This window comes from Diadema setosum, chromosome 22 (genome assembly GCF_964275005.1).
Source record: "Diadema setosum chromosome 22, eeDiaSeto1, whole genome shotgun sequence".
NCBI classification, from domain to species: domain Eukaryota; kingdom Metazoa; phylum Echinodermata; class Echinoidea; order Diadematoida; family Diadematidae; genus Diadema; species Diadema setosum.
The window spans coordinates 23,222,165-23,248,471 of NC_092706.1; the positions used below are offsets into that span (position 1 = coordinate 23,222,165).

The following is a 26,307-nucleotide window of genomic DNA, read 5'->3' on the forward strand; positions in this document are numbered from 1 at the left end:
CATATCCATCTCCATGGTCCTTTTAAAAAAGATATACAATGGATAGCATTGAAAAATCCAATATTAAATTGACAGAAAATAAAAGATTGATAATACCTTTGATTGTGATGCTGTTGCGACAAAGGTGGAGAAAAAGCTATCTGCTAGGATTAAGTTGTCAAGCTCCAAAGTCTGAAGATTTGGCATAGTGCAGATGCTCCTGGCGTAATCTTCGGATGCACGAGTTGAGTTGATTGATCCGTTTGCGTGCCTTATTGATTGCAGCTATGCATTATCGTAGAAAGGGTTAGAAATAACATGAAAGATTATGGTAGCGATATACGTTGATACACAATAATTATTACAAACAATGCGTAGAGCAAATATTTGTCACCCCCCCACAAAAAAAAATTCAAGATGAAATTACTAAAGATGTAACATTCTTCATAACAACTGTAATGAATCTATCAAAACAGCAGTCAGTTGTGCAATTGTGTTTTATTTTTGATTAATGTATATTTTTTTAGTCTACACTGGAAACAAAATATAAAAAGAGAAGATATAGCTATCAATAGGTTTTAAGATTATTGAATCATCATATCCTACTCCCGCTTTTAGCATTATCGTCGCTTTTGGAAAATGCTAAATCACGAAATATCAAATATTTGTAGTGGAATATCAGCTGAAAGTATTTCACAGTGATGAAGAAAAGGATAAGAACAGCATGAGAATTAAACGAAATAAGTACGCATGCTATAAATTGCCTGAGTTTCGAATAAACTATTGACATTGTTCACAACTAAGATATGCCCTGTAATATGTCATGTTGACATTACTGTCCAGTTACTAAAATGCACACAAGTATTTCCTTTATCATCTTTCCATGAAACGTTGGAAAATCAGTGTGCAACGCTAATAAAAATTTGAAACGACAAGGGAGCATATGATATATCTTAATAGATTGACAAGGGATGTCACAAATATTTCCTACCAACTGTCCGCTAGATTACAAGATGCAAATGACTTTTATTTAACATCCTCGGATGCAAAATGGAAAATGGTATATTATACCGTATGTAGTATACCTAGCATCTTCAACCATGTATAATTACGATTATTTTGTATCGCTGCCTACACGAATATGATAATGACTTATAAAAACCTTGTTTAAGAATAAGAACTAATTATTTTAGGTTATGACAACGAAAGAAAAGAAAAGAATACAGGCGGGTTTTGGCATTTACGGACATAATACTATTGAAAGCATTAAAAATCTGATATTTAATTTCCAAATAGTAAAAGAATAATACTAGGCCTACCTTTGATTGTGATGCTGATGACACAAAGGTTAAGAAAAATCTATCTGCTGGGATTTGGTTGTTTAACTCCAGAGTCTGAAGATTTGGCATATTGCAGATGCTCCTTGCGTAATCTATGCATGCACCTTCCGAGGTGATAGTTCCGTTTGTATGCCTTATTGATTGAAGCTAAGTATAATTACTACTAATGAGCCTATATAACACACTCAAAATAACAAGAAATGTCTCAAACATTTCCTACCTACTGCCTGCTAGATTACAGGATGGAAATGATTTCGATATGATACCCAAGGTTGTGAATAGGATATGAGTAGATTCAACCATTAGAATTTTGTGTCACTGCCTACACATATGTGGTTATTTAGAGAATTACCTATATAAGAACATCACAGAAAAAAAAAGAAAAAGCATATCCGTCTCCATGGTCATGTCAAAAAAGATATACATTGGATGGCCTTGAAAAACTAATTTATTGACAAACAATGACAGATTGATAATACCTTTGATTCTGACGCTGATGCCACAAGGCTGGAGAAAAAGCTATCTGCTGGGATCAGGTTGTTTAACTCCAAAGTCTGAAGATTTGCAATAGTGCAGATGCTCCTGGCGTAATCTTCGGAAGCACGAGCTGAGTTGATAGATCCGTTTGCATGTCTAATTGTTTGCAGCTATGCATTATCGTAGAAAGGATTAGAAATAACATGGAAGATTATGGTAGCGACATACGTTGATATACAATAATACAAATAATAACATGTATATCAAGCCTTTGTGACCCCAAAGAACAATTTCAAGATGAAATCACTAATGGTGAAATGTTCTTTATGGTTGCTAGGAAGAATTATTATGGGATAAGCAGTCAGTAGTGGATTTTTTTTTTTTGGTTAACGAATATATATCTAGTCTACACTGTAATCAAATTAAGAATGAGTAGGTATAGCTATCAATAGGTTCTAAGTCTATTGAATCATATCCTACTCCCACTTTTAGCAGTACTGTCGGTTTTCTCTTTTTTTTTGAAAATGGTAAATCAAGAAATATCGAATAAGTAAAATATCACCTAAAGTTACACAGTGATAAAGAAAAGGATAGGAACAGCATAAGAATTAACCGAAGCAAAAACTCATGTTATAAATTGCCTGAGTTTCGGGTACATTAATGAACTAGTGACATTGTTCAGAATTAAGATTAGGACTGTAATGCCATGCGAACATTACTATCCAATTATACAAATGCACGTATTTCCTTTGTTATCTTTCCACGATACGTTGAAAAATTTAATGTGCGATGCAAATGCAAACTTGGAATGAGAAGGGATCCTATGTAATATAGGGATGGATTGACAAGGGATGTCACAAATATTTCCTACCTATACCGTCTGCAAGAGTACAAGATGCAAATGATTTCTATTAAACGTCCAAGGATGCAAAAAGTAAAGTAGTATCTTATACTCTTAACTTTTTATGATATACCTAGCATCTTACATTTGATTATTTTCGAACGCTGCCCACATGAATGTGATTACGATTTATAAAACGCTTTGGCAAGAACAAGAGTTAATCATTTTAGGTTATGGCAGCGAAAGGAAAAAAAAAAAACCGCCTATACTCTCGATGGCATTGAAAACTGTCATTGATTAACAAACAGTATAAGAAAAATATTACCTTTGATTCTGATACTGACGCTACAAGAGAGGAGAAAAAGCTATTTGCTGGGATAAAGTTGTCTAACTCCAGAGTCTGAAGATTTGGCATAGTGCAGATGCTCCTGGCGTAATCTTCGGATGCACGAGCTGAGTTGATAGATCCATTTGCATGCCTTATTGATTGGAGCTATGCATTATCGCAGAAAAGGGTTATAAAAACACCAAAGATTGTGGCAGCGGTATAGGTTGATACGCACTATAATACAAACAATGCGTAGTGCAAAATTGTTTGTAACCTAAAAGAGCGATTCCAAGATGAAATTGTCCTAAAGATGAAATTTTTTCATGAACGCTGATATAAATATATGGGATATGCAGTGAGTTGTGCAATTTTCATTTTATGCATTTAGTCTACACTGGAAACAAAATAAGAATGAGAAGGTATATATATATCAGTAGGTTCTATGAATCATAATACCATCACTCATATGAACGCTCCTTGTCATTATGAATCAATATACTACTTCCGCTTTTAGCAGTATTGCCGTTTCTGAAAAATAAATGGTAAATCAAGAAATATAAAATAATTGGAATATCAGCTAAAATAATTTCACAGTGATGAAGTAAAGGAAAAGAAGATCGAATGAGAGAATATTGATACCTTTGATTGTGATGCTGATGCGACAAGGATTGAGAAAAAGCTTTCTGCTGGGATAAGGTTGTTTAACTCCAAAGTCTGAAGATTTGGCATAGTGCAGATGCTCCTGGCGTAATCTTTGCATGCACCTTCCGAGGTGATAGTTCCGTTTGCATGCCTTATTGATTGAAGCTAAGTATAATTATTGCAGAATGAATTAGAATGATAGCAACATACGTTGATATACAATATTACAAACAATGTATATCAATCCATGATGATATTATGAAAGGTGAAATATTCTTCATGAATACTGGTATTGATATATGAGATAAGCAGTCAGTTGTGCAAATATTGTGTTTAAATTTCTATTTAATGATTAATCTACACTGGAAACAAAATGCAAATGAGAAGGCATAACTTTCAACAGGATCTAAGACTATAGAATCGATTGCTGAGAAAATTGAATATCAAAAGTTTAGTTGTTATTCTCTTGTCTTTCCTTCATCATACATGTCGTTAATAGATAATAGAGGAAATACTTGGTTCCTCTTAATTCTCATGCATTCGAAGTTCTTATCCTTTTCTTATCACTGTGAAATCATTTCAGCTGATATTCCAGTTATTTGATATTTCTTGATTTACCATTTATTTTTCAGAAACGGCAATACTGCTAAAAGCCGGAGTAGCATCATCTTAATGCATAATGATAACAAGCGTTCATATAAATGCTGGTATTATAATTCAGTAGTCTTAGAACCTGTTGATAGCTATTACCTTCTCATTATTGTTGATTTGTTTCTATTGTAAACTAAATATATACATAATCTAATATTTCCTACCTACTTCCTATACAACACACACAAAATGCAAATAGGTCATGACAGAAAAAGAAAAACTCCCCATGGATTTGATCATTTAAGAAAGCAACGGTATATCTGATGGCAATGATGATTTGAAATTAGATTAACAAACAATAAAAGGATGATAATACCTTTGATTCTGATGCTGACGCGACAAGAGTAGCAAAAAAGCTATCTGCTGGGATTAGGTTGTCTAACTCCAGAGTCTGAAGATTTGGCATAATGCAGATGCTCCTGGCGTAATCTTCGGATGCACGAGTTGAATTGATAGATACGTTTGCATGCCTTATTGATCGAATCTATGCATTATTGTAGAAAGGATTAGAAATTATATGAAAGATTACGGTGGCAATATGTGCCGGCATAAAACGAACATATGCAATGCAGTTTTCTGTCCAAAAAATAATAGAAGTAGGGATATTGTCCTTATATCTCTTTTGATGCAATGGATATTATCATATTGTCATTCTTTGATATCATGAAGATCTGTCGTAGTGTGCTCATCTAGGAATAATTACACACATCATTCACGATGAACAGAAGAACTCTAAAATTTCATGACTATACGATATATAGCTTACTTTTTGTCCGATGCTTTATTAAGTGTCACTGACGTTTTCTATCCCGTTGTTAGATTTATTGAATCTCTCTGGCGACATTTGACGTTACTTCCACTTTAAGAGCTTTTCATTAAAAGTGGGACAATTAGTGTGCAAAGCATACCATTTTTTTTAAAGAGAAGAGGAATATATAACACGATGGCTTGACAAAAAGAAGGTTTCTAATTACTACCTACTGTCTGCAAGATTAAGAGATGCAAATGATTTTTACATAGCACCAAAAGACACGAGGAAGAAATGAATAGCTTTAACCATCAGATAACAAGGATTTTGTGTCGCTTTCTATGCGAGTATGATTTTCAGACAGCTTCGGCAAAAATCAGAGTGGCTTATTTCAGGCAATGACAAAAAAAAATATGAAATTACTTGTGTTGTATTTATGAAACAACAATACACTTGATGGCATTGAAGAAATTGCATTGAATTGACAAACAGTGAAAATATGATGATACCTTTGATTCTGAAGCTGATGCGACAAGAGTGGAGTAAAAGCTATCTGCTACGATGAGGTTGTCTAATTCAAGAGTATGAAGACTGGGCATAGTGCAGATGGTCCTGGCGTAATTTATGGATACCATATACGCAGTAACACATCCGTTTGCATGCCTTATTGACTGCAGCTATTCATATTGAGAAAAAAAGAAATGACATGAGAGATTATGGTGACACGGGCTGACATACAACATTACAAACATTAAACATCCAGTATTTCTGACTAAACACGACTAAATAAGACTATTAAAATAAGATGAAATTACGAAAAGTGAAATATACTTTGATATAAGTTCATGGTCTTATCTACTAAGTGTCAAGCCGGTACGCCTTTTTATGTGTAGTGTCGAGCTCATGGTCTGTATTACCCGTTGGCGGTATGATTCTTGAACCCTTTTTTTTTCGATGTCGGACCCGTGAGCCGTATGACTCGTGCATAGCTGTCGGTCTCGTAGGATGACCCCAAAATTTGACGTCATTTTCAGTTTGAGTGTTGAATTAGTGTGCAATGCATTTTGCAAATTTTTGATAGATAAGAAATGCTATATACTGTGATGAATGACCAGAATTGTCTCTTATATTTCTTACCTATACTGTCTCCTAGATTACAAGATAGGCCTACAAATGATTTCTATACAGCACAAAAAGATGCCAATTTGAAATGAGCAAATGAAACGACAAACCTATGATTATTTTGTATCGCTGCCGACAAGAATGTGATTATGATTTACGGAAAGCTTGGGCGAAAATTACACTTACTTGTGATAAGAACTTGACAGAAAAAAAAGATAATCAAAAGCTTACGGGTAATGCTATTTAACAAAAATAGAAACTAAATAAAACAAAATCAACAATATATCTGATAGCATTGAACTGATATCAACTTCACAAAAAAGGAATGATATTACAATGTACCTTTGATTCTGTTGCTGATGCGACAAGGGTGAGGAAAAAGCTATCTGCTAAATTGAGGTTGTCCAATTCCAATGTCTGAAGATTTGGCATAGTGCAGATGCTCATGCCGTAATCTTTGGAGGCATAGGAGGTGATAGTTCCGTTTGCATGCCTTATTGTTTGCAGCTATGTATTATTGCAGAAAGAATTAAAGAAAATATGAAAGATTATGGTAGGGATATGTGCTGAAAAACAATATAACACACATGCGAATCCAGTATTACTGACCAAAAAACAGCAATTGGATCATATAATTATGTAAGGCAAAATAATCATGGATGTTACTTTTATACATGGGTCGAGCAATAAATTGTGAAATTGCGTTTTCGGTTGATGTATATACTTTAGTCCACATTGGAAACAGAAATGAATGAGAAGTTTTTGCCGGACAGTGTCCTAAAAAAAAAAGAATTAAATTATATTACCATTAGTAGAAATGAGTAGTATAAACCACTGAAATAATGACGATCCATCACTCTGTATACATATTTCACTATGATTTACAGAGAACTTGAACAATAAGTTCTTAGGAAATGAAAAAAGTCAACGCCTCAAGGTTTACGTCATTTCTTTTAAAAAATATTAGTTGACTGCACTGAAGAACTAACATTAACTTATCAAACAATAGAAGAATGATGATACCTTTGACTCTGGTGCCAATGCGACAAGGGTGGAGAAAAAGCTGTCAGCTATGATTAGGTTGTCTATCTCCAGAGTTTGAAGATTTGGCATAGTGCAGATGCTCCTGGCGTAATTTTTGCATGCGTCGTCCGAGGTGATAGTTCCGTTTGCATGCCTTATTGTGTGCAGCTGTGAATCAATGTAGGAAGGATTACAGACAAGATGAATGATGTGGTAGTGATATGTGCTGCTGTAGAATATTACACACATAAATAAATCCAGTATATCTGACCAATAACAACAACTGTAAGATGAAATTATAAAAAGCGATATGGATACATGAGGTAAGCAATTAAATTGTAACATTTTATTTGTGGTTAAGTTATATAAATAATCATCTTAGTCTACATAGGGGAAAATGAATAAAAATGCAGTTTTTAGACAGCTTCCTAAGATAACCAAACTATAGAATAATAAAGTGCTAGATTCTGATGAACGCTCCTTGATATTATGAAATGAGCATTGTCGTTTCTCAATAAGGGATATCAACGAAAGCAAAATGATTTGTTTACATGATTCACAGTGATAAATTGAAAGAAAAGAACAGCGAATGCATGAAAAAATAAAACAACATACACACAAATCAAATACGCAAGCTATAGATCAGCTGAATTTCAAGTACTTTTATGAACTAGTAACATTGATCAAAATCAAAATGACCCCTAAAATGCCATGTCAAAATTGCTGTCCAATCCAAATGCACAGTTGAAAATGGAAGGGACGCTAGAAAGTATAATTTGTATATTGCAGTTCCCTGAAACACAAGAGAAAGAGAGAGAGAGGGGGGGGGGGAACTACCTATATTTGAAGACAAATTTATTTCGTATTTGTGACGAAATCAATCGTGATATTGAACATATTTTCGCATCTTTGAAAACTAAGAGAATATCAGATCTGACAAGCGAACTTGAAAATCTATCACAGTAGCAACGAAATGGATAACAGCTGACATGGAATACAAATACGATGTCACTTGAGTAGACATATAGTACCCGACATAATACAGCATCCAAAGAAATGAGTAGGTTAAGCCATTAAAATAACGAGAACGTTGTATCGTTGCCTACACAAATGTGATTGTCATTTCTTTACTGATAGCTTAAATGAAAATGACATATTTAAGGACACCACAGTAGAGAAAAAAATAATGGCTTCACAGGTTACGTCATGAATCAAAACAATATCATGGCTTTGCAGAACTGACATTAACAAACAATACAAGAATAATAATACCTTTGATTCTGATGCTGATGCCGCAAGGGTGAAGAAGAAGTTGTCTTCTAGGTTAGCGTTGTCCAGATCCAGAGTCTGAAGATTTGGCATAGTGCAGATGCTCCTGGCGTAATCATTGGCTGCACCAGCTGAGGTGGTAGATCCATTTGCGTGCCTTATTGACTGCAGCTATAAGTTATTGTGTGAAGGATTAGAAATAACATGGACACTGGTTTATACAATGTACTACACAAATGCAAATCTTGTGTTTCTACCCAAAGACAGCAATTCCATGTTGAAATCATGAAAGTTGGGAATATTCATGGGTAAATGTACGATTAAACATAAAGCAATCAATTTTGAAATAACGTGTGTTGATGATGTAAATCCAGTGTTTCTGTCCAAAAGCACTATTTTGATTGGGTGAGCTTTTTCCAGTAGTCCACGATTTTTAAAGGAAATACAAACAGGAATGTACATTTTTTCAAATTTTGAGTATTTTTTGATACATTTTGTAAGAGCATTTCACCTTTTAGCGGCCATTTTTATCATCTCAACACTTTCAAGGGTCCAAGAGTTGAATAATCCACATTTGGATTCAGCATCTTCAAAATAGAGTAAAACATTCATATTTGAAGTTTTTGACCATTTATAAGTAACTTTATGAAGATTTCAGCTTTGGCTCTCATTTTGGCGAGCACTCTGCTAATCTAAAAAATCCTCAAGAGTTCATACATCCATATTCGGATTACGTACTCTCAAAAAAAAAAAAAAAAAAAACTCGTGAAACCATCTACTTTTCACAGTATTTCATTATTCATAAGGAAACATGTAGTATATCAGAAAAGGATGTTATTTTGACAGCCATCTGGAAAATCATAGAAACCTGAAGAGTGCAACTGGCATCATCAGGATACGGATTCCGCAACCTTCGAATAACTTTAACTTTGACGAAATGCTTGTTATCTAGCCAAGTCCTGATGAAGATTCTTCTTTCAATACAATGGATTTTATGTGATCGTTAAGTCTAATTACTAAAATCGAGCTATTGTGAGGTGAACCTAGCTCATTACTTATATCGAAAAGATAAGTAAAAAAGCAGCTTAGTTATTGATACCTGAGAGATATATATATAAGCACATTGGTGCAGTGACTTGCATGTGATGTGAGCTTGACTTACAAAGTACTTGCAGGCCTTCCATGTAAAGGCCCATCCAGAAGCTGTGTGATGGCTTGGACCTGATATCTTCAGTGAATGCAGCGTGTTAAGATGAAGAATCAAAGGCTCAAGAGCGTCCATTTCGTGACACTCAAATGCAACCTCAACGAGGAAATCGTGATCATCATCAATGACCTTGGTCAAGTTGTCTAAAACAGCTTTCCCAACATCGATTCCCTGAGATGCAGTGAAGTAGAGGAGGTATTGATACCGTCTGTAGTCGTCCATAACCTGTATGGTCAGTCGGTTGAACTCATTCAGATCGTTTCGAAACGTCCGTGCAAGATGCACTCCTGCTAAGTATTCCTGAAACAACTTATGGGGAAATCGGTAGTTTACCACAAACCTTGAATTTTCCAAACTGCTTTCTGGTACGCAAACAAAGGGCTCCTCTTGCGTGAGTATTCCAATTTCAAGGGCAGTTGACAGGACATCTTTATTCATTTCGAGGTCTTTCTCTTCAAATACCAGCTGGTTTCTAAGGAGACAGTCCATAGCATATTTGTCAACCTGCTCGAAACAGTTCCTACCATGTCCCCATCGCATGTGTTTTGTCGCTCCCTTTGCAGCGTAATGATACTCAAGACAGTTGACCATCATTCTGAAGAGTTGGGAAAGTGTTTCTTGTCCTTGAATCGCACTGCCGCTTTCATCATTTTGCCAAATGTGACAAAGCATGCTGCAGTAAATGGGGTAGGGTGCCATTTTTTCTGCTACCAGACTGTTATTGTTTGTCATCAAGCTGATGAGACTGTCTCCTGCTGCCTTGTTTTTGTCAAAGACCTTTGAAATGTAGGAGATCACATCGCCCCTCTTAAAACCCTCAAGCTCAACAAACTTGTATCTCTCCTCTAGTTTTGTGTCAGTCATTATATCCCGAGCTTTCCAGGGTCTAGTGGTGACAATTACTTGGACGTCAGTGAATTTATCGCCTCTGAGCACAGCAATTGCAGCGTCCTTTGAAGCACTTTCCGTTATAAAGTCATGTCCATATTCATCAAGACCGTCATAAAGAATCAGCACTTTCTGTTGATTCTTTTGTACGTACTCATCTATTCTTTCCCCGTCAAGGCCTAGAGCACCGGACATGCTGTCTCTGAGGGTGCGTGTATCGCCAAAATGTTTGGTTTCATCAATTTTTCTTAAAGGAATTACAAATAGTAACTCGAAACCCTGCAAATGTTTCCCAGAAGCCCAGTCGTGTGCAATTCTCGCCAGAAGAGTTGTCTTGCCAACGCCGGCTTCTCCAGATATCGCAGTGCGATAACCCAAACCTTCACCACAGCCCGTCCTCTCCAAGTATTTGATGAAATCATCGCAATTCATTTTTGTTTCATTTCCCTTCATGCCCTCATTGAACATGACTAGATTTGTACGTATTTCCTCCAGTTTTATTGGTGATTTCCCATCAAGAGGGAAAGAGCGCACTGTGCTGTATTTGCGTTGATAGACACTCTGCAGGTCATTCTTCAGTAGCACGACTTCGTCATGTGTGAGGGCGCTTTGTTTTACCTCTGATATGCTGATTAATGACGAATCTGACAAAAACAACAACGACGAAGTGAAAATTAGAATGACGATGCTCACTACTGTATCATCTGAATATGACAATGTAGAATAAAATACATAAATCCTGTTGATCCTACTTTGACTTCGACAATGTGTTATACTTTTTAAGTCACTTTGTAAGCGTTGGAAAAAAGCTTTGGAACTGCGGGTTTAGATTGTTTTTAGTTGCTATTGATTAAGATTGATTGATTAAGTTACTCTAGAATAATTTTAGAATAAAGAGTATCAAATTTGGTTTTTATATCTAATTAACCTCTTAAATCATCGAAAATCGTATACTCGTCCTTATCTTCACTCATTGTCCTGTCACTGTTCATATGATTCGAAATTTCACTGCAAAGTTGTTTCAGTGTATTTTACAAACCATCACATTTTGATGTTACAATATCTATCATGAACTGTGGATTTTAAATTTCTTCGTCAGTGTGAATGCTTACTAAAATTTGTGAAAGCTTGTATTGTATTACGGTTTCTTTCAAGACTTTAAACCACACAACACAACTGCAAATTTTCCATCATTGTAGACTTAAAGGGCATTCCAGACGATTTTCATAATTTCACATCATGCAGTACATAAATCAACAGCTCTTGAGCAGAGAAACAATACTTCGAAAAACCTTAAACAAATTACACTGAACAAGGATGATGACATAGGAGGCTCACATATTTCGGAAATGAAGCAGTGTAATTCCATTACAATACCGCTTGTCTTGCGAGTTCACCTGTGTATAATCCATGCATGCTTTCTTCTCTTCACTCTAAAAAGACCCGAGTCAGAACTGACCCGGAACTGGGTCCGTTGGGGTCATACACCGTTCCGGGTCAGAAATGACTTGGAATTTAGTCATGAAGACCCCGAATGGGGTCATCCTAACCCGATTCATGACTCTGAATGGGTCATATCTGACCACATTCCTTGTCATTTCTGACCCGGAACGGTGTATGACCCCAACGGACCCAGTTCCGGGTCAGTTCTGACTCGGGTCTTTTTAGAGTGTTGTTCTGCTTCCTTGGGCCCCAACTCATGCATTCCTATGGTGACCCTGCCATGTCATCATCCTTGTTTATTGCAGTTTGTTATAAATTTCGAAAATATTCTTATTCTTCATTCCAATTATCATACATTCTGAAACATTGTCTTCAGTATAACTAATTTATAGTTGTTCAAATGTGAAAATCTGAAAATCATCCGGAGGTCTCCTTTATTCCAAGCTTAATGACCTACCCAACGGCAGATGTAGCTCGGCAATGCGGACCAGCTCAGCTTTCATCAGAGCTCGTCTCAGGTCTGATCGGCATGTCGACGGGCTCACCTTATGACTCCACTTGCGAAGCATAGCGACGGTTCCGTCGTTCGTCACTTCATGGTAAAAACTGTTAGTTCGGATGAAATTTTGCGTTTCTGCTGGAGTGAATCCCAACGCTATCCCCAGGCTGTCGATTGCATCATTGCCTGGAATTTCTTTTGCGATAGCTTTCAGAATGGAATCCCATTTATTCGATTGTCTTGCAGCCATCCTGTAATAAATTATTGAGGGAAATGGTATCCGTGTTTTCCTCGCTTTGCCTTTACTAACGAAGGGCAATATATATAAATTTTGTAGCCGTATGATTATCTTAATAATCTTTCATGTTATGTAAATTCAAATAAATCATTTTCCTGTATTCTTGATACATTGTAGTTCTTACTACTCATACCACAAAATACACCATGTAGCCAAGACATTTGCCAGAAATAGCGTACATTCTTCAAATTGATGACATTCTTCCGTCGAGATGTTTTCATTGCAACTGATCGACAAATTGCCCTAAATAAACACTCAAGTGTTTTTTTTTTTTTTTTTTTTTTTTTTTTTTTTTTTTTTTTTAATAGTAGTAGTAGTAGTCATGATAACAAATTATGGCCGGGCGTACATACTCTAGCAGGATTCGAACCTACGACCTCCTGATCTCCGGACAGGCGTCATCTCCGCTAGACCTCCCGCTCGACAGCAAATATTGGTTCTAAAGGCCGTGTCACACCTTTCCGGGCAAGCTAACCGGTCTTGTTGCGAGGAGGGATTTTCCGCACGCAGGAAAATTTTCCGCGGGCGGACAAGAATGTTTGCGAGTTTCGCACCTGTTTCTTACCTACTAGACACGTACTACTTACCTTCTACTTGCGTGTATTCCGTGTGACCTGCGTGAGAGCTTATAAAATGCAGCGGGTACTGCGTAATTATTCAAATTCATTAAATTCTTCCGTCGAGATGTTTTCATTGCAACTGATTGACAAATTGCCATACATTGAAGTAAATAAGCACTGAATTGATTCGTGTTTTTTTTTTCCAGTGCTTATTTACGTCGATGTAGTGCAATTTGTCAATCACTTGCAATGAAAACACCTCGACGGAATCTTCGCTTCCTCTTATTCTTTATTTCTGACGTATTTTGTGAAGAAAATATCTCAACGATGACTTCATCACGTAAAAAGAAATTTTCCATCATCTAATCTAATTTCAATACGTGACCTTGGTAATTCTGTAGTTTTGATTACCACAACTCATGTAGGTCTGTTCTTGTTTCTTCTACATTTATGCTACATATGGAAGCACAATCCACAACTGAAAAACATTACGAATCCGAGATCTATGGAGATGAACAGCCCAAAGCTCTTGAACTTTTCCATCACCACACCACATTGCTTATTTGAGTTTTGTGAAAATGCTGACATTCCCCCAACCTGTGCGCACACACTCACACACACACACACACAAACACACGCACACACACATACACACAAAGGCAGTAATTACTTCAGTAGTACACAAACTGGGGTGGAATTTTACGTGAAAACTTTGATGCTGGTAAAGTAGGTCTACAGTATACGTGTAATTTAGCTCCGTTTAGTATTTCGCACTACATTCATTCATCACATATTGTATGGCTGCACCATATCATACGTCAGGAAGGGCTTAACAATGCTAAGTAATACACACAGGAGTGTCCTGTTCCGAGTCAGGTCAGCTCGCACATACCTTTTTCTGATCAATTGCAACAGAAACCAGTGGCCAGCCAGTTATGTAGAGTGCAATTTTGGGTCACCGACGGACGGTGAACTTTGCAATTTCACTGCATTTGAACTCCCGCTGATGCCCTGCACTTGAAATGAGAAATTTTACCTCCCGGTTATCGATACACAGTTTGCAAATGTGGAAATGGAGTTGTGTTTAGAACTCCCTGGAATAGCAGTTCCTGTTCCTCATACATTCCGATTAGTTGTGCCGAAACTACATTTTAGCAAAAATCCTCATCGGAATCTTTGGTTACAGACTTCCCAACACCCCGAAATACGACTTACTAAAATATCTTGGGTAAAGAAGAAATACTATTGCATCATTAGCAAGAAACCCAACCTCATCCTCTCACAGTAAAGAGGACTATATTAGATTAAGCGTAGATTCACACACAAATCCTGAGAGTGAAACGGCGAAGTATACATCGTTTATAATACACGAGTATTACAATTATCAATTGAATCATCACACGCTGACTCGTTCATCATATTAATCATACCACTAGTATAACATGTATCTTGGAGTAACACATTACTGACCGGTAACAACAATTGAACTGCAAGGGGCTAAGACTTGCTCAGCTTTCCTGCTATTTTCTGGTTCTTAACATATTTGCTTTTTCCATAATGATGACTGCATATATTATGTAAACATCTACTACAATTATTAATGTGATTTGAATAATTCTAAGTTGTTGATAAAAAACAAACAAACACTGAGATTCACTGATTTTGTAAGTCGACAGGAACACACTGCAGTCCGACAGTAACCGTCCTCCCTTCAATATGTTTGTGCAAATGCTGTCAATGTATAAACATTAAGTTGAAAGGCAAATTCTGTTTTGTGCAAATACATTTGGGTTCGTGGTGTTTCCTTGCTGCCATGTCATTGCGCTTTTCATGATGATGTGCAGTGGGCATGGTAGACTGCGTACTGGTGGCTTCGACGCAGATTGTATAGATTCCTTTGTACCGTGCAATATCGCTTTGTCTGCGCGTAAGAAAAACATTCTTTGTGCTTGACATTTTTGTATTTCTCTCGCTTCTTTATATTTTATGCAGCTTTTGTATAGGGCTAGGTGATATAGGTCACACCGTACACCTCATATTGGGTTGTCTTTTCGTATACAGTCGTAACAATAATGTGGCCGCTACAGAGAACACAACATTGGTTTTAACTGCAGTATTGGGAAGGTTTTGTCAACTGTTGACATATTGGTATCAAAGGTATGAAATGTGAGGTAGGGTGTAAGAGGTAACATCCCAGAGTTTTTTTTTTTTAGTAAAGATCCACCTATCCTGCACAAGGTAGCTTTTAACGCTTTAAAAAATAACCAAACAGATCCTGTAGCTGGCATTTCCACATTTCTCTTTTATTATGACTCTGTTAACCTTTTTCTACCTCCGGTAACTCCAACTGGTAATTTGCAACTCTTGATCAAACACTTGAGCAGATACTCAACATGTGCCTTTAAGAATTTAACACTGATCGTCTGTTTATGGACAAGCTTATATAGGCCTAGTCATATCCCGCCAGAATTCATAAACTATCCATGTGACCAGGAATCGAAAAGAAACAGTACATCAAAAATAGTCAACGACTTTATATCCCAAAGATATTGATGTGAAAATAAGCTGAAAATACTGATTAATCAGATCGATAACTCAGAGACACATTTTCTTGCTTTTTTTAAATTAAAATCTAACAACATTATCCCTCTCTTTGTCTTGTATTTTCTGCTTCCTCACGTCATTTGTTTGTACACTATTTGTGTTGCACGTTTCGTAGTTGCACGTTTCGTATGAATCTTAGGCACCCTCTGCATAATGTTTGTGTGTGTGTGTGTGTGTGTGTGTGTGTGTGTGTGTGGTGTGTGTGTGTGTTTGTATTTGTGATTTTCCCCTATGTTTGTTATTGTATTAGACCTACTTTCAGATTCTCGATAAAAGAATCGGAAGAAATGTGCTACATTTTGCACAATTAGCAAACAGAACTCATCCCCCCCCCCGTGACATATAAGTCAACTGGGTCAAGCGAAAATCCTTCCAGTAATTCTACGATAAAACCTTCTTCACTTTACTTCTCACCTTTTCACATGACTCTCAAAGAGCAAAAAACTAGACACAAAAAACAACAAAAGAAGCAAAAAGAAATAAAAACGCACAGACCTACACACATAAAAGTTTAGAAAGAATCATCAAATTAAATTTATTGTGCAATGCACTCGCATCCATAAAACCATAAGTGAAACTGTATCAAAGATTTATGAATACTCCATAAATGTTGAATCCTAATCATTGACGGCCAGTGCTTAAACCTTATCTCACCATTAAAATAATAACATGTTCAGAAAGTTTCCTTGCCGTGTCACTATATCTTTTCACAGATAAGTGGTCAGTAATTGCTTCATCTGATTTGTGTGTTAGTTGGGTGGGTAACTTCACGCACTGGTAAAAATTCCCAGGCATGTGCATACATAAAGATGAGAGTGATAAATTTCATGTTACCCCGTTTACACTTTGTATTATATTAATGTCATTATAAATTATAACTTAAAGAAGAGCGCAGACTTTGTTTGACCTTTAAAAAAAAAAGTGCACAAATTTAGGAAACGTAACTTTGTAACGATGTCATTGTAAATCTAAGTGTGCTAATTAACTTTTCATCCTCGGTATTTTTGGTCATGGAGTAAACCCGAGGAGTCAAACGAAGTCATGCATTATTCACTAATATTATGTGTATAGTAAGATACCTCTGAAGTTATGCATACACGAGCGCCCTTTACATAACTTAACTGGCAAGAAACTCTCAGGAGGAAAGAATCTCAGAAGCACAGAAAAGTATAGCCTTTTGCAAAGGCAGCTCGCAATGGACTCGCACACATATACAGCGAGCGGTGGACTCGCATAGAGAGATCATTGCAGTATTAACGTTGATTTGTTTTCGTTGGAGACTATATAGTATTCTTATTTTTTCAACAAAATCAATAAAGATCAAGGAGAAACAATAAACGTGTATGTGTTTACATACATGTATATGACTGATTGCTTTAGAGTGTGCAGGCTGAGAAGTTTCTACCCTGACAATTTTCTTGAAAGAAATGACACAGGCCACGCAATCTTCTCTTTGTCTTTTGTATGTGCGTTGAGAGAGAGAGTTAATGTGGTATAAATCAATTATTACTAATCTGTTGAGGACGTATTAGAAACTTCGATTGAGACCCGCTTCAGATGCTCCTTCACTATCACGATTCCGGCGAGAAGTTTAAGTCCAGACATTCAAAACAGTCGATTCCTTATGGTCTCAAAATTCAATGTTCACACGACGGTCGTAATATTTGGATGGTTTTGCTCCCACCTGAGCACTAGTCTGGCTTCCAGACTCTCTGCTTGTACTATTTTGCTGTACAGAATATTGACGCCCTCGACGTCGAAAACTGGAGCAGGTTAAGGTGGATTTGTCCTGAACATTCGGCAAAGGCGGCGACTTCGTCGCCGCAGAGGGTGCATTTTTAGGTTGTTGTTTAACTACTATAAGGCACCCTAAAGGGTTTGGAAACCAGACTACCTGAGCACCGACTTCAAACAATCACTACCAACACTTTCGTCAAGCGTAGTATATCAAAGAAAACTAGCAGTTGAAATAGTGTAGTGACTAAGAGCGGGATGTATCATTGCAGCTTAAAATTATGACGAAGAGGATGTATTATTTAATGGTTCCATCAATATACAAACCCTGCGAGAGTAAACATGATCACGTGACCCTTTGGCGATGACATTTAGTATAAACAACTATATCACATTTCAAAGTAACACATATATACATACAAGTACCTGGCCTGATTTCAAACTGTGCACAATAAGGCCGTGATACTGAATTGCAAATCAAACACATTCATTTTTTTTTTAAAGCTGCCAAGTATCAGTGCATGTATTTTTTCTCAATTTTTGTTGAGTAGAACACGTCTGTTGATCCGTGGTAGGTGTGTTCAGGAAGAATCAACTCATTTCTAGTGAAGTACTCATGGCTCATTTCCGAGCCCTGCTGCTCTAAGCATTTGTTCGAATTAAAGTTCTTCCCGTCACTTGGTTGGTTTCTCTCCGACGATTCAATGTCAACAGTATCGTCTCTCTGTGCTCTCGTCTGCAATTTGGCGCGTTCTGGGATCGGTGCCTTTGTCGTACCAGAAACTGGACTGTTGTACTCGTTGGTGGCGCTGTCTTCCCTTGGACTTCGAGCTATATTATTCTTGTCCAATGCTCTCTTCCTGTACGGGAGAAACCACCAGGGACAAGAATGTCATCCTTTTTTTAAATATTTTTCTCCGCTAGACCAGCAATTATGCGACACAACATTCATACAATCCCCATACCAACCCACACACATAAATACTCTCTCTGTCACGAGAGGGAACAACATCATGTTTATTCTACCAAAGGGGCTTGATTCAAGCCACCGTCAGTATAGAATGAGCCAAGTTCAAAATGTTAGTTAAGTGCCGACAATAGATTAAAAGGGGGAACCATGAAACGTGTTTGATTCAGTCTTCAATTGCCATTTTCGTATTTTTCATTTTCTTCCAAGAGGTTCTACATCCCTTTGATACCTGGTATGATTAAGAAATACGTGAAACCGAAAGTACTCGTCATGTTGATGAAACAATATTTATTGTGGTCAATTCTTATCAGTCTCTGGAATACAATTGCCCTATTTGTGTGTGTGTGTGTGTGTGTGTGTGTGTGTGTGTGTGTTTGTGTGTGTGTGGAAACAAGAGCAGCATATCCGTTGCCTTAACATTGTGAATGCAATAAGTGCTTACACAAAAATAAGATTGAAAACAAAAGACATCGGTACAAATAGTTTTCTGATATGTTCGAGATGAACGTGTTGGCAATGTTACGTTACCTTCTCAATCGCCAAATGAAAAGGATAACAACAACAGCAACGACGATGAAGGCGACTACGACAAGACCAACTACGACGTCAACTACCGTTCCACCTATCCAAAGAGGTTTCAAACAAAGATACGCACAAAATCATAAAACAAGTCGTACTTAAATTTTCATATCAGTAAAAACTTTATTGTATTAGGCAGACCCTACTCATGCAAATAGTCCTGTGTGCACCATATGGGAAATCTACGAAATAAACAAATAAACAAACAAACAAATGAAAAGACAAATTACTCTAGTACATGAGTATAAACTTTTAACATCTTTTCAGATTCATGTATCAGTGCAAACAATCTTGTATTCTTTGAATGGGAAATTACCATGCGACGTAAATCACCATTCGAAGAATAGCTTAAACCCACTCTCACAATCCTCTGAACTTTTCAAGCAATGTAAAATTGGGGACAACAAAAATCATGTTGTCCTTTTCTTAGTTACGATTGTCCTTTGTTAATTACGACTTTCGGTATATTTTTCTTTCAACAAATAAGAATGAATCAACGTAAGAAAACGCACACCGCATCTTATCTGAATGTTAAACAGCGATTCAAGAGTGTTCTGAAAACGGTTTATGGGCAATGCCATCACTTACCAGTCTTCGACAAATTCACCAGGTCACCGTCTGTGCTGTTTTCTGTAATGAATTTGTGAAATAGGTACCGTTACATTATAGTTCACATTCACAATAATCCCTGAGAAAATGCTTTTGGCAGAAGGTTATCTGGTTTTTTTTTTTTTTTTTTTTTTTTTTTTTTTTTTTTTTTTTTACAGGACGTTGTCATTTAATTGCCTACATATACTAAATTTCAATCAATGTCATCACTTACCCGTTTTCGATGGATTCACATGACCCATTTCTGTATCGTTTCCTGAAACGAATTTATCAGATATTTTGCATCACTTGAAGGCTATGCGAGTTCTGATTTCACAAATGTTTTGAAATAAGTTCTTCCGCTCTCGTCTTTAATGTTTTTCAATTACTTCATTAAAGTGGCGTTAAAATCAACTTGACTGCCATAAAAACACACACACAAAAAAAAAACCAAAAAAAAAAATTATGCTCATTGGAATCGGACAAGAACATGAAAATCACAGAACTTTGAAGTTGAATGTTTTCGCGAAATATTATTACTTGTCACAATCATACATCTGCAAAGCTGGGAGCAGAAATGATGTCACAAATCTTCTTCTGGTTTGACACGAAATACCACAAAATCACCTCATTTATATCTTCATTCAACAACACTCACCGAACGTCCTCTCTCAACATTATTATCATCGCTATATCGTTACAACTCTAGAACATTTTGATAGAAAGCATATAATTTGATGCCGTAAAAAGGGGAAGCAAAGTGTAAGCGAATTGGAGACTTCATAGCCTCGTTCAGTGTCCGTATGATTGCGACAATGTCAGTATTATAATTCTCTGAAACTAGATTCCTACTAACTTAGGCCGGATTCAAATGAAATTGTCACAGAGTTTGTTTTATAATTATAACTCTTTCTTTTTTCTTCTTTTTTTTTATTCGACGACCGCTTAAATTATGGACAAGATTTGATTAACCGTTAAAGGGACTATGCAGAAAATATGCATGCTGATATCTATTGACTCATATGATACCCTGATCATCACTTGTGCCGAAAAGAATATCTAGATGTGTGGCATAATTTGTAACAATTTTTCTATTTCTTTTTTTTTTTTCAGATCACTTGGACACACTCACAAAAACAACAACTATCAAGCAGAGATTCTTCCGGTCTGCCGATCATAACTGAAGTATACGACTACGATAAGCAAAAGACACTGGAATGCACTTTCACCTGGACTGAGCTAAACTTGCAAGAAAAGGAAATTATGGCCGAAAATCACTTGCCCTCGTATGCTCCTCGGAACCCGACTGCGCCCTGATAAAGTATTCTGGCGCCGTTTTACGAGAATCGCGTGTGCGTCTGTAACCTTACCTATGCAAACAGGTGCGATGGCGCTCCACGTGGTGCTCGTGATTGGTCTCTCCCATTTGTCCCTAGGGATGCACTGAATTTCGTCGCTTCCTATGAGCGCGTAGCCCGAGTCACAAGTGTACTTGACCCTTGACCCGAAACGGAAGTAATCTCCGTGTCGCTGGCCGTTGGAAGGATTGCCCGGATGTCTGCAGAATCCGGAATTTGCTGAAATGTGGGAGAGAAAACAGAGATGTTCTCCAGGTAGGCTCGTATCAATACAGAATGAGATTAATCGTGTTAAAATCAGGTGAGGTTGAATATCTTATTAGCTATTGACGTGCTATTAAAAATATATCAACATACCATGCCAGTTTTCAAAGAATAGGTCTATGTGTCTAAGAAAGAAAACGGTTTGTAAGCCTGCTATGTTGTTGTGAAGAAGATAAAGTCAGAAATGGCTCGGGTCAGGATATAAATTTTGTTAAAGGGATCGTACAGTTCTGGTTCAGACCTAATTTCAGGTTTCTAACATTTTTTTTTTTTGTGTGAGATAATGAGAAACCTTTTTATGAAATATGAAAGAGCATGTGAGGAATTCAACGTTTATTTGATGAAAATTGGTTTTGAAATGGCTGATATATCAAAAAAGAGCGATTCTAATAAAGTGTGGGACCCACACTTTACTGCGATCACTTTGTTTCATATTGTTTTTGGATGTTTCAGTCATTCCAAACCCGATTTTCATCAAATAAACTTTGAATTCCTCGTAAAATGGTATGTTCTGTACTATATCATAAGTGTTTTCTTGGTATCTCGCAAAAAGTTAAAAGCCCAATTCTCATCTCCACCAATACTATATCATCCCTTTAAATTGATGGAAGAACTGTTTATTCTGTTTAAAGTGCTGTTCAGCCAAAAGTTCAAACTTGTTTTAATGATTAGAATGGAATTGAGCAAACAGAATGATGGTAGTTTCATAAACTCGGACATGAAATATACATGTAGGACATTGGGAAGGCGTCGCTGGAAGAGAAATTTTTACTCAGCAGGGCCTACTTACTCTTGTACACCATGAGTCTGCCTTCGGTGTATCCACCACAGATTTGACGAGGATCCCCGGGACAGGGCATACGACATCTGTAGTCGTGGTAGTAGTTGCTGTCGATGGGAATCCCAAGTCCGCAGGTGCAGTCAACCCCGCGCACGGCGGCCAGCTCGTACTTGCCCGCAGCGCAGTGCTGGATGCACAGGTCGCCGGTCATGGCGGGGTCCGAGAGGTGATGTTCCCGCAGAAGCAGGGAGGAGGACGGGCGACCGAAGCAGCCTTGATAGCCCGGTTCTAAATTTGAGAGGAAAGTGAGAAGTTGAAGAAAGTTACTTGCTCAAAGGAAAAGAGAAGAAAAGTATGTCTGTACGAGGAAAAAATTAATGAAGCGACGGCAAAGCGGCAAAGGTCTAAACGTATTCGGTGCATGTCTATAAATCCTCGTATTAACACACATCACGCGTACTCATAGTATCAGCAAAGACGATTATGAACATGGCAAAGGAGAACTTTACACTGCCGAGTAAAGCCGAAGTGTTATAATGCTTTTTTCCTGGTTACGGATATCTACTTTATGTTAGTTATTTAAACAAGAACTGAAGAGTTCATTTCATTTCATTTCATTTCCTTTCCTTTCCTTGCCTTTCCTTTCCTTTCCTTTCCTTCCCTTTCATTTCATTTCATTTCATTTCATTTCATATCATGTCATGTCATGTCATTCCATGTCATGTCATGTCATTCCATGTCATGTCATGTCATGTCATGTCATGTCATGTCATGTCATGTCATGTCATGACATGTCATGTTATGTCATGTCATGTCATGTCATGACATGTCATTTCATTTCATGTCATGTCATGTCATGTCATGACATGTCATTTCATTTCATGTCATGTCATGTCATGTCATGTCATGTCAATTCATTTCATTTCATTTCATTTATATGCATTTCCAGCAACACAAACCATTTGAAAGAGTTCAAAGGTTACTCACTTTGGCATATCACTCCAGCCGCACCATTTTCGGGGCAATTTCCCTGCAGGACAGTAAAATTACAGTCGGTCACTTTGTGTTCTCCTATATAGATGAGGGAAAAAACCCCAAAAACATTATATAGCTACCCACTTGTTGCTGTTGTTGCTCTTGTTGTTGTTGTTTTAACTAGTCATACAGTAGTTAGCAAGTCACTTAATCCCTACAGGGATCTTCCTGTTCCTAACAAATAACAGATGATGTGATTGTACCAACTGTATCATCATACATCAAAAACGAAATGATCCTCACAATTAATCATTGGCGTCTGAAAATTAACACCTAACCTTAAAAACCCCGAGACCAGAAGCAAACAACAAGGAAACAAACCTTGTCATAATGTGGAAGTCTGTGAATTTCAAGCTTGAAATAAGTTTTCTTTGTTGGATCTAAAGACTTAATGCTCTTTTTAATTAGGCGGGTTTTTCTAAAAATAGGTGAGGTCTGTTCTGTGTATTCATGTTATACACTCATATGCACATGCATCATAACCTGAGTAAGTTTTGCTGCTTACGGTCAACATTTTCGTAGGCCTAATAGTTGACTCACCAAACTGTAAAGAAGCTGGCCGCCTGCATCATTAGTTGACATTACAACCCGAGCTACATGATTCTGTACGGGCTCATCCAACGAGTTCGACACCCACGTGTCACATGCAGCCCACGAGTTAGACAATGAAAAAAAAAAATGTCCATGAGTCACTCACCCATGAGTGACACAGTTCACGAGTCGCTCGTGGGCTGTGTGACTCGTGGGTAGATAGACTCGTGGGCCGTTTGACCAGTGGGTGTCAAGCTATAGTTAAATGCACCCCATTTCCACTGTATAGGCAAAAAAATAAGTGTTATTCTCTTCACGACTGTGTATTCAAACTTCAACGCTTGCAAAGGTGAAGAGTAAAACCCATTTATGCGATTTCTGTTGATAGACAAGTTGATTCTTTTGCTACTACATGTTATCCTTACTATTGTGTGTGTGTGCGTGTGTGTGTGTATATGTGTGTGTGTGTGCACGCGCTTGTGAGTTGATACTTGTTTGTGTTTCTGGGTGTGTTTGTGTTTATTTTTTGTGAGTTGGAATGTGCATGGTCATTCATACATTTCCTTTATTGTACACAGTAATGTAATCAATTTCATGCATTCGACATCGGTATAACATTTATATGTTTCTGGAGGAAATGGAAAAATAAATGAATGAAAGAGACTCTTATCCATGACGATCCACGGTTTTTCATCCGCTTCTTTCTCGAAGTAAACTTTCACGTGTAGATTGTTTTAATTTTACATAGTGTGATGTTTACTTTTTCTTATTCCCCTATTAGCAATCTGTGAAATGTGTTCGAGAGCCCTCGAATTCAGCCTTAATTCTTTCTATCACCACCCTGCTTCCAGCGAGAATCGGAATATTGGTCCATTAAAGAAAGACAAAATTAATAAGTTAAACTTTGCACCTTTACGTGTTACACAATAGTAGACCCTTTACGGGTGCAACTCTTCACCTTTTAGACCAGTGAGCACCTTTTAAGGTGTATTTTTGCACCTTTCTGGTCTGAAAGGTGCAGAATTGCACCCGCAAAGATGTTACCCGGTACATTATTGTGACACACTTTTACAGGTGCAAAGTTGAACCTATTTTTCTTGGAGTACTATAATTTCTTTGTGTATTTATTTGTTAGTATATTTTGTCTGCCTTTACATACAAACTGCGATTTAAGATGTTTTCATTAATTTTCTCTTCCTCTTTGTGTTTACTTGATTTGTTTTCGGAAATGTCTTCTCAATGTCTTAGGTGCAACTTCTAAAATTTAGAAAACAAATTCACGCAGGAGACGAGAGACGAACCTTACCTCCGTTGCAGAGGAAAGCGGAGACTAATGCAGGGAGATCCCCCGATCCGAATGCCTCGCCAACGGTACGGAGAGAAGCGCCTGGATATCCCAGCTGATTGCACAGAACGGTTGCATCCATTATGGACCACCCGTCGGGGCAGATAGTACCGAAGCTTTCCGATTCCAGCACGAGTTCCACTCGGCCCTCATTCGGAGAATCGCCGTCTACAAGTCTAGCATCTGTTAGGATGTATATACGTCAGAAAACATGGAAGAAAGAAGACACCAATACTAGTATAATAAATTATAAACAAGAAAAACGAATATCAATTTTGCTTATTTCAATTGATAGTACTATATGAAATATTACTTGCAGGTACAAATTTTCAAATTGATATATGTAGAATGTGACCCACTTCTTAGACGTATAATTCTATATATATATATGTATATATACATATATATACATATATACATATATATACATAATATGTATATATATGTATATATGTATATATATATATATATATGTATGTCTCTTATATACATATATATGTCTCTTAAATGTAGAATATGGAGGACGATAACATACAATAAATTGTATCAAAAAATAAGAAATCGAGATGAGAATATAATAATCGACAAAACAACAGCCTTGTTAGCCCAAGTTCATGTATGCTACTTCTAATACTCTTTATCATATTACACACGCACTTACACATCCACAACACACACATACATACAATGACCACAAAGGCATTGATATGGTTTGAGAATCATAAATTGTTGAAATCCATCTTGCTCGACAGCACAAAGACTTACGGACACACGTCGACCAGAAATCTGGACAGCAGTTTCTGCTACTGAGGCACTGGCTGTGGCACTGACACTGCGCGTTTCCGCTGAAGTTTCCGCATCGTCCCTGGCATGACTGCGCTGGAGAAAAGAGGTGGACCATGTATGATAATTTTACGTGAGACCGAAATCTAAGCTGTTACACCTACGTTGGTAGTTCTCAATGACTAATATTTCTCATGATGAAGATGATGGTGATACATTGTGACGTAATAGTATCATCACTATTATGTCAGTAACAATAATACTAATGAATAACACGAGGATACTTGTATAGTTAAAGGTCCTGTTTACCTTTGGGAGCAGTCATTTTAAAAATGTTCAAGATATCACTTTTGATGCCTCTGTGTAGGTCAGCTGTATCACAAAACATCCTGTAGACGGTTTAGTCTGGAAACATCTTTA

At 37.1% G+C, this 26,307-nt stretch overlaps 2 protein-coding genes across 2 annotated transcripts in view; both read right to left on the reverse strand.

The window, feature by feature from the left end:
- LOC140245216 (uncharacterized) overlaps nt 1-12,707 on the reverse strand; it is a 41,742-nt gene extending 29,035 nt beyond the window's left edge. The window contains exons 1-11 of the mRNA XM_072324804.1: nt 12,416-12,707; nt 9,583-11,159; nt 8,424-8,591; nt 7,152-7,319; nt 6,471-6,635; nt 5,516-5,683; nt 4,575-4,742; nt 3,605-3,772; nt 2,982-3,130; nt 1,299-1,452; nt 97-264 (exon numbers count right to left, since the gene is read on the reverse strand). Coding sequence (XP_072180905.1) covers nt 97-264; nt 1,299-1,452; nt 2,982-3,130; nt 3,605-3,772; nt 4,575-4,742; nt 5,516-5,683; nt 6,471-6,635; nt 7,152-7,319; nt 8,424-8,591; nt 9,583-11,159; nt 12,416-12,707 — 3,345 coding nt within the window. The remainder of the gene's footprint in view (nt 1-96; nt 265-1,298; nt 1,453-2,981; nt 3,131-3,604; nt 3,773-4,574; nt 4,743-5,515; nt 5,684-6,470; nt 6,636-7,151; nt 7,320-8,423; nt 8,592-9,582; nt 11,160-12,415) is intronic.
- Nucleotides 12,708-18,167: 5,460 nt separating this feature from the next.
- On the reverse strand, nt 18,168-26,005 carry LOC140245217 (uncharacterized). Its single transcript, XM_072324805.1, has 7 exons — nt 25,870-26,005; nt 25,066-25,287; nt 23,181-23,264; nt 22,203-22,481; nt 21,161-21,367; nt 19,152-19,245; nt 18,168-18,513 (listed from the first exon to the last, which is right to left on the reverse strand). Exons 1-7 carry the CDS (start codon nt 26,003-26,005, stop codon nt 18,168-18,170), a joined length of 1,368 nt encoding a protein of 455 aa, XP_072180906.1.
- Nucleotides 26,006-26,307: the final 302 nt, after the last annotated feature.